This window comes from Phocoena phocoena, chromosome 15 (genome assembly GCF_963924675.1).
Source record: "Phocoena phocoena chromosome 15, mPhoPho1.1, whole genome shotgun sequence".
Lineage (NCBI taxonomy): Eukaryota > Metazoa > Chordata > Mammalia > Artiodactyla > Phocoenidae > Phocoena > Phocoena phocoena.
The window spans coordinates 21,412,562-21,429,339 of record NC_089233.1 but is presented as its reverse complement, the minus strand read 5'-3'; the positions used below and the strand labels follow the sequence as shown (position 1 = coordinate 21,429,339).

General features: G+C 48.6%; 1 protein-coding gene across 4 annotated transcripts in view; it reads left to right on the top strand.

Moving 5' to 3' along the window:
- POLR3E (RNA polymerase III subunit E) overlaps positions 1 to 10,368 on the top strand; it is a 30,759-nt gene extending 20,391 nt beyond the window's left edge. For 2 of the 4 annotated variants that reach the window (XM_065892005.1, XM_065892003.1), the window contains 8 exons: positions 894 to 975; positions 2,273 to 2,332; positions 2,425 to 2,582; positions 3,107 to 3,168; positions 3,754 to 4,277; positions 6,560 to 6,637; positions 9,276 to 9,401; positions 10,312 to 10,368. In XM_065892005.1, the coding sequence (XP_065748077.1) occupies positions 894 to 975; positions 2,273 to 2,332; positions 2,425 to 2,582; positions 3,107 to 3,168; positions 3,754 to 4,277; positions 6,560 to 6,637; positions 9,276 to 9,401; positions 10,312 to 10,368 (1,147 nt within the window). The remainder of the gene's footprint in view (positions 1 to 893; positions 976 to 2,272; positions 2,333 to 2,424; positions 2,583 to 3,106; positions 3,169 to 3,753; positions 4,278 to 6,559; positions 6,638 to 9,275; positions 9,402 to 10,311) is intronic. The other 2 variants (XM_065892002.1, XM_065892004.1) reach the window with 2 other exon arrangements.
- The last annotated feature ends 6,410 nt before the right edge of the window (positions 10,369 to 16,778 follow it).

Here is a 16,778-nt window from a genome sequence, read left to right as displayed (position 1 = left end):
TGCTCCCATCTGTTGAGTAAATGTGTCTGGACGGCTTGTTCTATGCCCTGCACTGTGCTCTCATTCAATGCTGTCCCTGTCCTCAGGAAAGTGTGCCGGGGGGATGGGTGGGGCAGGCACCGTTACAGCCCAGTGCACGGACCACACTGTGTACTTAGTGGGTACCTCCCCTCCGTGTGGCAGAGATGGGGCCAAGGCCCTGTCCCGTAGAGCTTTACAGGAAGGGTGGACACAGAGCTCAACCTTGAAGGAAAGTAGTAGTTGGCTGCCAGGTGGGATTGAGGAGGCGAGTGGGGCGGGGAGAGCAAAGGTGCCCCGGGCACGGATGGCCGGGGACGTGTGTGTTTTCCTGGGCAACAGGGTCTGCGTCTGGACTTGGGGTCAGGAGACGCTTTTAAGCCTTGGTGCCTGCTCATTTGCCCTTGAAGGTCCCTGAGCCTTGAGTGCTGGTCCCATTCTCTCCAAAGGCTTCAGCCTCACCTGTGCTTGGGGTCTGTCTGGATCCCAGTCCCTGACCCCTCCTGCCTCAGCTCACACTGCTCCCCCCTTCCCTTTCAGCCAGTGGTAAGGCCTTGTGCTTTACAGGTGGGACTTGCTGTCTGCCAGAGTCCTGGGCTCACCTTGTCTGTCTCTGAGCCCCTGGCCCCTCCAACTATGTCAGGGGCCTTGGGGCTGGGCCAGTGTGTGAGGGGGGCATTGGGAAAGGAGTAGGAGGAAGAACTCTTGGAGCCAGGCTCCCAGGGAAAAGGGGAGGGTCTGAGGGGAGCGGTTGGGGCCCAGGCCGGCCCTCGCCCGTGTTGTAAAGAGGCCTGAGCTTCCACTCGGAGCCTGAGGGAGTGGGGGGCAGAGGGGCTGAGGACAGGGACTGACCTGCCACCCTGTCTCATTGGCAGTGACATCCTGTACCCCAAGGACTCTTCTAGCCCTCACAGCGGCGTGCCTGCTGAGGTGCTCTGCAGGGGCCGAGACTTTGTTGTAAGTGCCCCGGCTCTCTGGCCTTCCGGGTTGGGGCGTTATGGGCGGGGGACTGGGCAAGCACAGAGTGTCCCGGACCTTCGTCCAGACAGCGGGCAAAGAGCAGGTATGTGTGGCCAAGGTGGGGCTGGGGGGAGTGGAGGACTCTGGACTCTGTGCCTTTCTTCTCCTTCCTCTCAGACCCTGGAGTCTTCAGCTTCATAAGAACCTTTGAGTTCCTAGCCTGGAGGTTGCACACTGGAGTCCCATAGGTAGATTCTGGCCAAGGAGCCGTTTGACCTGAGTGGTGTTTTTAAAATGTTGACTTAGTTGTCTATTTTTATAAATCACAGTCATGATTCAAACTAGATTTCTGTCTTGTCATGAATAATTGGACAGTCTGGTACCACTGGACCCGCACCCCCAAACAGCACCCTCTTTGAGTGGGGCTCACGCTCCCCAGTTCACAGCCGCTTTCCTCGTGCGTGTTTCCTGCACTGTTGCTGTGGGCTTTTTGCAGCTCCTGAGCTGGCTCATGCCTCCACTCCGTCACCCTATCTGCCCCCCCCAGCCCCTATCCAGAGCTTAAGTCCCAGCCAAGGCATCCCTCCCAAGTGCCTGACCCCTGAGCTGCTGGGACCTGTGCTGCGAGGCACCCTTGACCTTGGCAGTGTGCTTTGAGTTCGCTGCAGTCTGTCTCCTTGGAGCTGTCCGTGGTGACCTTGGTGAGCTCATGCACAGACCTAATCACACCAGGCAGCCCTTAAGCTGTTTCAGAGAGGGCCTCCGTTTTTTCTTTTCCCAGCTGGGTGTCCCAGCTCCTGTGGGTACTTAGCGTCTAGATGCCTGTGTGGTTTATTTTCGTCTCTGGGGGTCAGGGTGCAGTGGCATCGACTCCCAGGCTCGCCTTCCACATGTGTGCCACTGACCCTCAGCTGCCTGTCAGCCTTCCTCTGTTCGCGCAGACACCGTCACGTCTGGGGGTCTGGGAGAGGGTCTAGTCAAATCTTAGTTGTTGTAGGTGACATACGGGCAAAGGTATCCCCCATCCCAGGGAGCTTATGTGGTGTGGAGTGGGTCCAGCTGCCCTCCTGGAAGAGGTGGCCCAGGAGGTCCCTTACAGAGGAGGAGATGGAGGCTCAGAGTTGAAGTGACTGCCCTCAGCCAGGACCCAGGCCCAGTCTGCCTGCCACCCAGGCCGGCTCAGAGCCGCCACTTCGTGCCCGCGTCCCAGGCTCCCAGGACAACAGCAGGGGTTTGGGGGACAATCCTAGTAGGATCCCTGCCTCCTGGAAACAAGCTTCTTTTTCTCCCTTAGATGTGGAAGTTCACGCAGAACCGGTGGGTGGTAAGGAAAGAGGTGGCAGCGGTGACTAAAGTAAGTGAAGTTCTTCTTGATCCGAGAGGCCCAGCCCCACTACTGGAGGAATGGGGGCTGGGCGTGCCTCACCTTTGCCCCCCTCTCCCCAGCTCTGCGCGGAAGACGTGAAGGACTTTCTAGAGCACATGGCCGTAGTGAGGATCAACAAGGGCTGGGAGTTCATACTGCCGTATGACGGGGAGTTCATCAAGAAACATCCAGATGTGGTCCAGCGGCAGCACATGCTGTGGACGGGCATCCAGGCCAAGTAAGAGCTTGCTGGGCGGGATGAGGGGCAGCCAGGCAGAGGAACAGCAGGTTGTCCCCAGCCACCTGCTTCCAGTGGGGAGCACAGCCTGGCTGCATCTGGGGTGGGAATGCAAATTTGGGGCTGTGTGCGCCCCTCCCCCACTCAGGTGGACTTGGCTGCTCGGTCCCAGAATCCCCCCGGCAGAGACCTGGCACAGACAAGCCTGCTGATCCGAGCTGACTTGAACTGACCCGCGTCTGTTCTGAGGGGTTGGGAAGGAGGGGGAAGCACTCAGCAGCAGGAGCGGGGGCTTGTGTGGCCCCAGGCAGGCTGGCGGGAGAGCAGCTGGGGAAGGGAGGGCGGGCCGGTGCTCCCCACCCCTGCTGTGGGTTTCCGAGCCGCGGGGAGAGACCGTGGAAGCTCCAGGCGTGCAGCGTCTTCATGGACTAGGATGTCCAGGGCTTAAGGGGGTGTTTCTGCTGGGAGGCAGGTGACGTGAGGGGACACGGTGTAAAGTTAAGAGGGTTCACTCTTCTTTTCAGATTAGAAAAAGTTTATAATCTTGTGAAGGAAACCATGCCAAAGAAGCCGGATGGACAATCAGGTGTGGAGGGATGTCGGCTGGGTGGGCCCCTAACCCTGACACTGTCTCCAGAAGGGCTACTTTACTGGAACTTGTCAGGGCTCAGCCTGTGGGGGGAAATGAGGGGGCGTGGCTCATTGTTGGCTGCCCTTCTGTGCCCTCTTCCCTCAGCTGGAGGCTTGTCCAGTGGCAGAGCCTTGGCCTCAGGGACTGAGGCTTCTGGGTTCCAGGGCTGTGTCTGGGTTCCAGGCCTCTGAGATTTCTTGCCCTCTTGGGTTGGCAGGGATGCTGGTGGCAGGGACTCAGCAGTAACCCACCCTGGCTTGGGTCTCTGAATGTGGGAATCTGCTTTTCCTGGTTCTGTTTCTTCCCTCATTGTTGGGGTAGCCACATTCCTTCTGGGTAAGGTGGGGGCGAAAGGCAAGCTGGGCCACTTGCTTCTGTGCCAGCTGGCTTGCATTTTCCCTGTCCCCTTCCTCTGGTCAGCGGGGTGTCCCCATCAGGATGGAAGGGAACGTCTGTGGGGCAGAGGGACCGAGGCCCTTCATCTCAGGCCCTTCCCTGCACGGTCCCTACTGTCCTGAGCAGCCCTGTGTCTCTCCGCAGGGCCTGTCGGGCTGGTCTCTGGGGACCAGCGGGTCCAAGTCGCCAAAAGACAGGCCCAGCAGAACCACGCGCTGCTGGAGCGGGAGCTGCAGCGGAGGAAGGAGCAGCTGCGGGCGTCCTCCGTCCTGCCCGCTGTGCGGATCAAGGAGGAGCCCGTGAGTGAGGAGGGGGAGGAAGAGGAAGAGCGGGGGGCAGAGGATGAGCAGCCCATGGACATCTCACCCGGCGGTGGCCTCCACAGCAGGCTGGCCAACGGGCTGCCTGCTGCGCGGGCGGCAGGCGGGGACAGCTTCAACGGGCACCCGCCCTCAGGCTCTGCCGGTACCCCCGTGGCCCGGGAACTGAGGGCCTTCGTGGAGGCCACCTTTCAGAGACAGTTTGTGCTCACGCTGAGCGAACTCAAGCGCCTCTTCAACCTGCACTTGGCCAGCCTGCCCCCCGGCCACATGCTGTTCAGCGGCATCTCGGACCGCATGCTGCAGGACACGGTGCTGGCCGCCGGCTGCAAGCAGATACTGGTGCCTGTAAGTAGCGCCTGCTGGATGGGCAGCACACGCGCCCTCGGAGGGCTCCTGGGTCGGCAGCATCTTTCCTGGCTGAAAGTGGCTGTGGAGAGAACCTGGTGCCAGAGTGGCCTGAGCCCTGCCGGCTTTGGGGAAACAGCTGTTTGTAGGGTGCACGGGGCAGGGGCACTCGGGAGACTGTTGGCCTCGGTGTGAATCTCGGCTCCCACGTGGTGGCCGGGTTTACCTCGCGCCGGTCAGCCTCTCGGCTCTGCACCCTCATCTCAAGTGGGTGAATGTTAGCTTTTGTGTCACGGGGCTTTGGTGAGGGCTGAGTGGGAGCCTGAGGCCGTCACCTGTTGGCTTGGCACACAGCAGGGCCTTCCTTGGTCACGCCGGCTCCCTGTCCCAGGGTCTAGCCCCCTCCTGTGCCGGCACCTCCCTCATTCCTGTCAGCTTTGCCGTTTTTCAAGATGATTTCACTTCTAGTATCATTTGATCTTCTTGCAACGGTAGATGAAGAAACCCAAGTTTCAAAGAAGTAGAATGAACTTGTTTAAAGGTCACATCCCCAGGAAGTGATAGAGCTGGAAGTTGAACCTCTACAGTGGCTCCAAGTCTTAAATCCTTTCTGCTTCAGCTGAGATGAGCTGGCCCTCTCACCAGAGCCCCCATCTGTGCCTGGGCTCCTGCCGGTGGGCCTCCCTGCCCTGGAGGCTGGCTGACTAGCGTGGCTTTGTGGCCTTTCCATTAGCATTTCTGGTACCAAGCCTGCAGGTGCAGGGGCGGGCCACCCCCCCGCCCCCCAGGCTTTTGGGCTTCTCGTCCTGTCATTGGAAGGGGCCCTGGAGGGGTGGAAGTGCAAGAGCAGAGGGACCCCTGGAGACCATCTCCCTGCGCTGAGGGTGAAGCGTGCCAGGCTGTGGTCCCAGGGAGGCTGTGCTCGTCATTCTCTCTCCCAGGCTCTGTCCAGACCTGGCAGCACGTGGGGTGAGGTGGGGCTGTGTCTGCCTCTTAACAAGGGAGCGCTGACGTCTGCAGTCTAAGGTCAGAGGCACCTGCAGCCTTGGGTGATGTGAGGCAAAGGCCCATCCCTGTGTACGTGAGGAGCAGAAACTAGGACAAGAGGCCCTGGGTCCCAGGCTGGCTGGTGTGTCCCGGGGGATCTGGCCCTCGTGGCAAGGAGCCTCCTTGGTGAGCTCTCTACAGAAGGTACTGGGGTTTGGGGGCCCTGCCCTGTTCGGAGCCACCCTTGTCCACGTAGCAAACGGGTCCGGTTATCTGCAGACTCGCCTTTTGCTGACTGACTGAGCGAGGCAAGGGAGAGGCGCCTGCCTGATGTTAGCCAGGCCATCTTGTGCTGTTGGAGTGGATAGAGGGCGAGGGGCATGGAGTGGGCCACCCTTGGGACCCGTGATCCTGTATCATAGTCATGTCCAAGGTGGAATGATCCTAGACCTGTCTGGCCTTGTTTTTCTTTATGTAAGGGAGCTGAGGCCCAGGGAGAGCAAGTACACTCGCAAAGACTTGAGTTTAACTCCTGGTTCTGCCACCTATTAGCTGTGTGACCACAGACATTGAGTGAACTCTCCGAACCGGGCTTTTCTCATGGAGAGTGGAGGCAGCAACACCTCGCTTCCTCTGTGGTAGCAAATGAGACTGTATATTTAGAGCCCCACCTGGGACTTTACATGGTAGGAACTGTTACTATTGCTTGTGTTGCGGTGCCACTCCACCAGGCGCCCCTTCCTCCGTCCCCCTTCTCCAGGAACCAGGAGCCCGGGCCACCCTTTCCTCGGCCCACCTTCGGACGCTGCTGAGCTGCGAGGCATGGGCCGCTTAGGGTCGGGCAGCCCCTCTAACCCGTTCGAGCATGGCCCTTGTGGGAGGGATTGAAAGGAGTCCCCAGGATATTCCTAAGGAATTACAGGGGCGGGAGTGCTTCTCAGGACACAGAGGGTTGATATTTAGGGTGGGAGGACACAGGGTGTTAAAGCAGAGAGGAGAGCTAATGCCAGGCTGATAGGAAAAGAGAAGCAGCCTCCTCCCCGCCTTACCGAGCACGGCCGCGGGCCGCAGGCCGGTGCATCCGGCTCCTGACAGGAGCCTCTCCGCGCGGGGAGTGGCTGGCGAGGAGAAGGACGCAGAGGCAGGTGTGCCAAGGCCCACGGCTGGTGGGAGGCAGGAGCTGGGACTGGAACTCTGTTCCCGGAAATGGGCGGGTGCAGACTGAGGGCCCCGGGGGAGGGAGGGTCCAGGTGGTGAACACGAGATCAGCCAGCTCACACCTGGGCCTTGGTCAGTTTCCCCCACAGACGGCTGCTTCCCCGGATGAGCAGAAGGTGTTCGCCCTCTGGGAGTCTGGAGACATGAGTGACCAGGTGAGGTGACCTTTGCTGCCGTCCTCCCAGGAGCAGGTCGGTGTTCTGCAGAGGGTTAGACCTTCGGGGAGACCCAGAGTGCGGTTGTGTCCACTTCAGATTTTCCAGCCGCTCCCAGTTTTAAATATTCTGGCTCTGTGTCTCTGTACTTCAGACATGCTGGATGTGCCGGTAGTGTGGGCCAAAACCAGTGGTTTCCAAATGCCAGTCTGAACCATCGGCATCAAAATCGCCTTTTAAAAAATACAGAGATTCTCAGGACTGACCTCAGAGATTCAGTTCAGTTCCATAGGAATGGGGTAGGGTCCTAGGTACTTAAGTTTCTGCAAAGCTTTCTAGATGATTCTGATGCCCCGGCAGGCTTGTGAACGTGTGACAGACCACATTTTTCAGGTGGCTGATGGCGGTAGGAATTAAAAGGATTCCTTATCAGATCTCAGGTGCTGGATCAGATCTCAGGTTAGAGAAATTGGTCGTTTTGCCTCTAGTCACACCCAGACAGGAAGGGTCACGGGTGTCCAGTGAACAGAAGATGAATGCAGCCAGCAGCACCTGAGGTCCAGAAGTTTTCCTTAAGTCATGAGCTTGCCTGAGTTTTAAAGATTAAGATTTAATTGCTAAACTCCAATTGATCTGTCCTTTTCCAGGTCCTGTCCCTCGGGGGTGGGGAGAAGGGGAGTGAGCAAAGGCCCCCACTGAGTTCTCTGTCCCCTTTTGCCTCTTGGAAGGGGACTGACAGGCAGGCTGAGAATACCAAAGGGGCAGGGCCTTCTGTGATGGTGCCGTAGATGGAGAGCAAACTGGAACAGTCTCTGTGTGCTTTTGGCCAGAATAGGTGGCATCTGGGTTTCCTACTCCTGAAGTACTCCAATAATTAAAAGGAAAAAAGTATAAGTGCATGTTCTTAAAAATAAGTAAGACTGAAGCTATATGGGAAACCATCTCCTGCCCTGCCTGACCTGATTCCCACTCTTCAGAGGCAGTCACTTTTTAACTACAATATACCACCAAAGGAGTTCCTCCATTTGTTTTTTTTTTTTTTTTGGAGTTCCTCCATTTTTAAAAATTATTATATATATGCAAAATGTGTTTATACTGTTCTCTGATGTCTCAACTTGATGTTATCAATGGGCTTCCTGTTGTGGTGGATGAGGATTTAGTTCTCAGCTATGGGAGAATGTAGACAGGTGTGGGATGTGTTATGACAATTTTTTTGTTAAATCATATAACAATGCTTATAGCATCATGACTGGAAATTTGTTCATTGTAGAGCCAAATACCAGTAGTATCTACGATTATATTTTTTTTTTCACTTTTTTCCAGCTTTATTGAAATATAATTGACATTTCTTCTTTATACTACTTCCTATTCTCACTTACATGGTTTTCTGAACACATAGATACCAAGAGTAGTACCATTCTTGAGTCTGATTCCCCAGATGCCTCTCCAGCAGAACCAGCTCCATGTCTCTTGCTAGCTTGCAATCTTTTGTCTTCCTTCTTGCTTAGTTTTAGCTTCTAAGGGCACAGAGGAGTTGTCTGCGTTCTTCCATGTCTTAAAATGGCTTTCTTTTGTCCTCCGGTTTTATTATTTGTCTGGGACTAGGATTTTGGAGGGCAAATCATTTTCCTCTGAATTTAAGATCATTTTCCACTGTATTCAAGCTTTCAGAGTTGTCGTGCACTGACACTCTGTTCCTTGGTCTTTTCAGTTTGATCCACACCCTTCCCTTAAACCAAACTACGGTTTTCCTCACTCCACATATAGCACATCAGTGCAACTCCAGAGGCACCCTGGTGTGGATTATTACTGTACTGGACAGTTGAGTCATTCTTACGAAGTTCTGTGATAGATTTGTAATTCCTGTACCTGTTTTTCTCTTCCGGAATTCTTAGGTCATATGTTGGAACTAGAGGATCAAATCTTTTTTCTCTCATTTAACACCTTTTGTACTTTGCAGGGGGTGGGGATTTTGACTATCTTCTATCCTCCCTGTTTAGTTTTTCTTTGGGACGTAATGCTTTTCATGGCATCCTGTCTTGTGTGCCAGGACTTTAAGCCACTCACTCCTCATCCTGTTCTGTCTTCACGCAGTTTAGATGGTGGCTTCACCTGCCTACTGAATCAGTTACCACTCCTGTTTCCCCCCCCCCCCCCCCCGGTACGCAGGCCTCTCACTGCTGTGGCCTCTCCTGTTGCGGAGCACAGGCTCTGGACGCTCAGGCTCAGCGGCCATGGCTCACGGGCCCAGCCGCTCCGCGGCATGTGGGATCTTCCCGGACCGGGGCACGAACCCATGTCCCCTGCATCGGCAGGCGGACTCTCAACCACTGCGCCACCAGGGAAGCCCACCACTCGTTTTTTAATCACGAAAAACTATGTCTGAATCACTCATCCTCTGCCAATGCTTCACTGGGTTTTTGTTCTTGTGGGCATATACCTTTATTTCTTCATTTTATTGGGTCTTAAGAGGTGACAAATTGGCCAAACGTGTTTGTCTTTAACCAGAAGTCCTGAGCAAGGACGTTGATCAAAGACTGCAGCATGGAGTTAGGTCCATAGCCTTTGGGTTTCTTGTTTGGGGATGTTTCTCTTTCAGGTGATTATTTCCCATAATAACATGTTTTTGCTACTAAAGCATCGACAGGTTTTGCTTGAAATTTTTTCCAAAAATTACCGGGTACGCCGGAACATGATCCAGTCTCGGCTGACTCAAGAGTGTGGAGAAGATCTGAGTAAACAGGAGGTGGATAAAGTGCTAAAGGTACATCCATTTTGTGTATAATAATATCTGGAGGCTCCAGGCTTTTGCTGACTGTGAGCTTAAGACCAGGGCGCCCACAGCTGGCTCCTCCCTGTCTTAGATAGAGGCTGACAGTGTGTGGAAAGGGACCTAGTCTCGTGCCTTTCCTACTGCTGTGTTTATAAATCAGGCTTCCTCTGGACTCCTCCCCAGCCGGTCGGGTCTTCAGCAACAGATAATTGGCATCGGTGTGGTTGGTATATGCAAAAGGACTAAATTGAATAAGACGTAAGCTCCATCTTAAAAAAATATAGTCATCCTTTACAGTGCCAGGACCTAGGTTCGAATCCTTGGCCCACTCGTTAGAATCCTGTGCCGCTTTCATGGTTTCTGCCATAGCCACACACTCACTCTCGTGCTACCTGCTTTTAGTAGAACAATTTTTAAATACAATTTAGTTTAAAAAGGAGTATATCATTTGTCTAGTGTATGAAAATACTTAATTCCTGTTAAGCATTACCTATAATGCCTTTATGGATTGACTCTGTGGTACAAATATCATACTTGCAGAAGCATTGGAACACTGAAAGCTGATGACAAATCCCCTATATTCTAGTATTCTTATATTCCAGGTCCATAGATGCTGATGCTATTTGTGAAGCACTTTTGTTCTGGTCAGCTTATTCAGTTCTTGTATTTTGTGTTCATAGAGCACATTCATTTATAGGCCCTCACTCTTAAGCTAACCCCTGAGGAGAGGAGGGGCTCGAGGCCCACACGTGGAGGAGGCTGGGCGGTGACCATAGTCACCTTTGATCTCCCATTTGTGTTCTCTCCATTAGTCATAAATCAAGTTTTGATATTCTGCACAGAATGTAAGTAGCTCCTTTTCCTGCTAAAGTCTGCCTTTAACATGTTTCTCTATTCATAGGACTGCTGTGTAAGCTATGGTGGCATGTGGTACCTTAAAGGGACAGTACAGTCTTGACAATAGTTGCAAACCACTAACCCAGTGAATTCAAGCCCAAGGAAGGACGGCAGAGCCAGCAGAGGTGGAAGTAGAGTCTCGATTGCTTCAGAAGACTTGGAGCAAGAGGAACTGACCAACTCGTGGCCTGTGGCATTGCACTGTCCAGAGGACAGAGGGGATCATACTCAGCCAGTGGCAGGGTCAGCTTAAGTTAGACCGCTCCCAGAAGAGACCAGCTGGGACCTTCTCTGCAGTACAGTTTGAAATTCCTGATGTCTTTTGTTTATTACTTGGTTTCATTCTCATAATAAAGAGAGTGTATACTGACATGGGCAGGATGATGAAAATCATGGTTTAATATTTTACTTTCATACTTCATGCCAACAAGGTCTAGGTTATGTTTACAAGAAAACCTCAAGGTTTTTAATATTTTAAATGCCTAGAAGCCAATATTAAGTCTTCAATTATCTATCTGCTAAGACTTCTGCCAATTTCGTTAAACAATCCAAATTGAATTGTTTTACTGTTGGGTTCCTGTGGCCATTTTACCTTTTAAAACAACCTACTTTATGTAGCAGTCTCAACTGTTTACATGAACCATAGCAAAAAATCAGAATCAAATCCATTTATTCTTAATGTTTGCATAAGGATGCAAGCAAAACCAGGTAAGTATGGAACAATGTATAAGTGAGGTCATCACACTTTGATGTAAAGAATTTATATTTTGTGTATTTTTAAAATAAATGCTAACACTAACGTGGCATCATGGTGCTGTTGTCTTCAAATGGTTACAAGAAGGCAATGCTCTCTGTGGTTTCAAAGCCTTGTATGTACACCAGAGGGAAGAGAGCCAGCAGCCCTGCGCGGGAGTGCTGTGCAGTCACGTACGTAATTGTAAAATTTTCTGGTAGACGCATTAAGATAGTAAAAAGAAACTGGTTAAGTTTTAATATATTTGATTTAGCCTAATATAACTAAAACATCAACTTGTAATAAAAAATATTAATATTTTCTTGGTACAAAGTTTTCAAGATCTGGTATCCTATAACACGCCCAGTTGGACGAGCTACAGTTTAAGTACTTGGCACGTGTGGCTCATAGCGACTACTGGACAGTGCAGCCCTCAGAGGATTATGAAAAAATAAGAGCAAGCCGGATTGGGCTAGATGTGAAATTTTGCTACAGTTAAGACGTTTGCCCTGGTCTGTTTTGGGCAACAGAGCCACTACTATCTGAAGGTTTAGCTGATGGTCTATGTGTACGTACATCCCCACCCCCACCCCCACCAAAAAAAAAAAAAAAAAGGAACATCTATTATTTGGAAATGTAGTTTAGCAGGCTGATTGTATATTATGTTCTTGGTTCTAATTGTTAACATATATGAGTCTGAAAAGAGTAAAAAATCTTCCAACATTTTTCTGGAGTGTGTCCAGCTATCATATAATACTTCCAAGGGGAGGCCCCTTGTGGTACAGCAGAGACTGAGCAGAGCAGAACTGGCAGGGGTTGGGGGAGTCAGGCTCAGTAGGGAGTCAAAGCCTTAAACACTAATAAAGAGAGGTGAGTTAAACACTGAATTCAAATAGCTAGGAAAACGATAACATAGGAAATGTTGAAAAACAAAATGAGGTAAAAAATGAATGTAAAGTAAGATATCTCAATAGTTACCAGTGAAGGAAAATGGCACAAGCTTGTATAGATAGTGAGATGGGAAAAGTTAGAGGAATTAGATGATTTATAAGGAAAATATAAATTACTAAAAGTGGTTGGAAAGAAATTGCAGTAGAGCAATTATTAGAGAAGAAAAGGGCCAGGGATTATCGTAGTTGAATTATATCACATCTTTATGAGGTAACACAAGGGTTAAACTTCAGCATGTAATAGGCCCCCAAATTCTTATCAAAGGGTTAATTTAAAAACCTGATAAAGATAGCATGATAGGAATAAAAATCCTAAGTAGTGGATTCCAGTGGCATGTTAAAGAAGTAAGTCAGTCAACCATAAAACGTCTATACAAGGGTGATATCCGGGCATTTCCTCTAAGATCAGGCACGAGGCAAGGATGCCTACCATAACTACTTCTGTTTAACATAGCGTTGGAAGTCCTAGCTAGACCAACTAGGCAAGAAGAAGAAAAAAATTGGAAATGAAGAAGTAAAATTACGTTTGCAGATGGTATGATCTTATACGTAGAAAACTAAAGATTTCACAAAGTCTGTTCCGATGAGTTCAGCAAAGTAGCAGGAAACAAAGTCAACATAAAAATCAGTTGCATTTCCACACACTAACAAGGAACAATCTAGAAAGGAAATTACAAAAACAGTTCCATTTACAATGGCATCAAAAAAATAAAATATTTAGTAATTGACCAAGGAGGTAGAAGATTTGTATAATGAGAACTACAAAACACTGCTGGAAGAAATTAAGACAAACGGAAACACGTTCATGGATTAGAAGAGTCAATATTGTTAAAATGTCAACAGATTCAATGCAATCCCTATCAAAATCCCAATGATGTTTTTTGCAGGAATAGAAAAACCCATCCTAATAGTCATATGGAATCTCAAGGGACACCAGATAGTCAAAACAATCTTGAAAAAGAACAAAACTGGAGGACTCACACTTCTGATTTCAAAACTTACTGCAAAGCTACAGTGATCATAAAGGCAAATAGACCAATGGAATAGAGAGCCCTGAAATAAACCCTCATATATATTGTCAAATGGGAAAGGGCAGTCTTCAACAAATGGTGCTGGGAAAACTAGACATCCACATGCTAAAGAGTAAGTTTGGACCCTGACCTAACATCATAGGAAAAGTTGACTCAAAATGGATCAAGGACCTTGATGGAAGATCTAAAACAAAACTTTTAGAGGAAAACAACTAAAGCATTACTACACCGGATTTGGCAATCGTTTCTTGCTATGACACCAAAGCCACAGGTAACAAAAAATAGACAAATTGGACTTGGTGAAAATTTTAAAATTTTATGCATCGTAAGACTCAACAGAGTAAAAAGGCAACCCGCAGACTGGGAGGAAATACTTGCAAATCATATCATCTAATGAGAGATTAATATCCAGATTATATAGAGAACTAAAACTCAACAAGATAACCCAATTCAAAAATGGTTAAAGGACTGGAGCAGACATTTATTCAAAGCCTGGTACAAGCCGGGGGGTGCCCTGAGGTGGTCCTGGCAGGCCAGCCAGAGCACTAGGTGGTCTTCAATCTGTAGCCTCCACGCTGGGACTGGGAGCAAGCAAGTGTGCATACTGTTCAAGAGCAGAACCCTGGTTACTTACAGCCGTCTGGTGAGACCCACCGGTTTTCAAGCCAGCTAACGGGGCTCACCTCAGTGTCGGACCCCAGGGCTGGGGTGCCTAATATGTGGCTTGAGCACCTCGCTCCCCAGGGCGGATCCCTGAGCCTGCCCTGTGACATCCCCTCTTCTGGGTCACCCGCTATGGGTGCAGGCCTGGACTACATCACTTCTCCCTATCAGACTCTTGTGTGGTTCTTTTTTTACAGCCTTGGTTGTAGAAGAGCCACACTGCTAGTCTTCAGATGGCTCTCAACGAGAACTATATGTGGTTGTAGTTTTGATGTGTTTGTTGGGGGGAGGTGAGCCCAGGGTCCTACTCCACCATCTTGATCCCGCCTCCCAGAGTTATTGTTTAATGGGTATAGTTTCAGTTTTAAAGAGGAAGTGTTATGGGGATGGATGGTGGTGGTGATGGTTGTACAACATGAATGTATTTAATACCTCTGAGCTGTACACTGAAAAACGGTCCAGATGGTAACTGTGTATTTCTACCACAATAAAAACAAAAACAAAAACCTTGAAGTTCAGATGCCCCAAACAATCGTCAAGCGCAAAAAGAAAAGTGTTTAAAGATTAATATAGCTGCATAAAAGTACTGCTTGGCAAAATGCCAGTAACAAGGTAAAAATTAAGATAAATAGAATATTTGTAATTTCTGATTGCAAAAGTGAATTTCCTAAATACTAGAGCTCTTAAATAAGAAAAGTAGGAGGCAAAGGACAATACAAAAATGGCTTTTAACAGATTAAAATCTATTCAACCTTATTAATAAAAAATACAAAATTAAAAGGAAACACCATTTTTTCTTCTATTAGATTGGCAAGGGTCATAAAGTTCATTGGCATGGCAACAGGCACATGAAAAGATGCTCAGCATTGGTAATTACTAGAGAAATGCACATCAAAACTACACTGAGGTACCACCTCACACCAGTCAGAACGGCCGTAATTAAAAAGCCTACAAATAAATGCTGGAGAGGGTGTGGAGAAAAGGGAACCCTCCTGTACTCTTGGTGGGAAAGTAAAGTGGTGCAGTCACTATGGAGAACAGTATGGAGGTTCCTCAAAAAACTAAAAATAGAGTTGCCATATGATCCAGCAGTCCCATTCCTGGGCACGTATCTGGAGCAAACTAATTCAAAAAAATACATGTACCCCTATGTTCACAGCAGCACTATTTACGATAGCCAAGACGTGGAAACAACCTAAATGTCCATCAACAGATGAATGGGTAAAGGAAATGTGGTACATATATACAATGGAATACTACTCAGCCATAAAAAAGAACGAAATCGTGCCATTTGCAGCAACATGGATGGACCCAGAGATTATCATACTAAATGAAGTAAGTCACAAAAAGACAAATACCATTTGACATCACTTATATTGGAATTTAAAATATGACACAAATGAACTTATCTACGAAACAGATTCACAGACATAGAGAACAGACTTGTGGTTGCCAAGGAGGAAGGGGGTGAGGGAGAATGGATTGGGAGTTTGGGATTAGCAGATGCAAACTATTATATACAGAATGGATAAACAACAAAGTCCTATTGTATAGCACAGGGAACTATATTCAATATCCTGTGATAAACCATAATGGAAAAGAGTATGAAAAATATAGGTACAACGGAATCACTTTGCTGTACACCAGAAGCTAACACAACATTGTAAATCAACTATACTTTAATAAAATGTTAAAAAAAATACATGGTTCAAAAAAAAGATACATGGTTCAGTAAAAATGGAAGATATAGTATACTCCTATTTTAAAATATGGGGTGGGACTTACCTGGTGGCACGGTGGTTAAGAATCCGCCTGCCAATGCAGGGGAACGTGGGTTCCATCCCTGGTCCAGGAAAATCCCACATGCTGCGGAGCAACTAAGCCCATGCGCCACGACTACTGAGCCCGAGCTCTAGAGCCCGAGCCACAACTACTGAAGCCCGTGTGCCTAGAGCCCATGCTCCGCAACAAGAGAAGCCACCGCAACAAGAAGCCCGCGCACCGCAACGAAGAGTAGCCCACGCTCCTGCTCGCCACAACTAGAAAAAAGCCCACGCGCAGCAACTAAGACCCAAAGCAGCCAGAAAAAAGAAAAAAGGGATGATAATGAGCACACTTGTAAGGATATACCAATAAACTGGTAACCAGTTGATTCTGGGAAGAAAGGTTGGGAGGTCAGGGAAGATGAGACAACTTACTTTACAATCTCTTTGTACTGTTTGAAAAAATAAATGTTTTACCCATTAATCCAATTTTGCCATTGAGCAAAATTGGATTCAATGCTCATTTCAACATCTGAATACTGTAAAATGTCTTTCCTATGACTGAATGATCAAATGTTTTGAGAGTTACCTAGTCAAATGCTATTAATTCAGAACCAAGCCTGACATTTCTAAAATAGTGAAAATTATATACAGCATATAAATTTGAAAATGTTTTTCAATCATATAGTAATTTTAATGAACATTTATCAGTATGAACAGAATTTGTGCTATTACACAATTCCAAGGAATGGGAAAAAATGGAAATGGAAAAAAAAATCACTCAGTTCTTCCCAGAGAGATTTGTTGGAAGAAGAAAATTTGGTAATAACAGCGAAAAGGCTTAAGCTTAAAATAACAAGCAATTGATCCATTTGTTCATTTTCATAGGTAGTTTTATTTGGTTTTTAGAAAAATATACACAATAAATGGAACCTCAGTTCTCTTAAATAGTTTTAAATTAAAAGTATGCAAGTGAGAGGATGAGTGTTATTTCCAGTCAGGACATCAACACTGTTTAATAAAGTGGCAGATAGGAATTTCTGCAGCAAGTCACAAACGTTTACAGGAATGGCAGGAAGTGAGGAGAGCAGCCTGAGGCTGGCAGGCTGGCCAGCTCAGCCGGCACAGTGCGGGTACGGGTTCATCGCGCTCCTTCAGCCTGAATTTAAGAAAAGAACGATTTGCCTATCCTAACCACTACCGCTTTGAGTAAAAACATTTGAATGTGGGGAAGAGGCCCTCCAGGGCTCTAACAAGCTAACTGGGCCAACCAGAGCCTGCCCTTTTAGTTTGGTACTCAGTTAGACTAAAATGTTATTAGGGTTACCTGT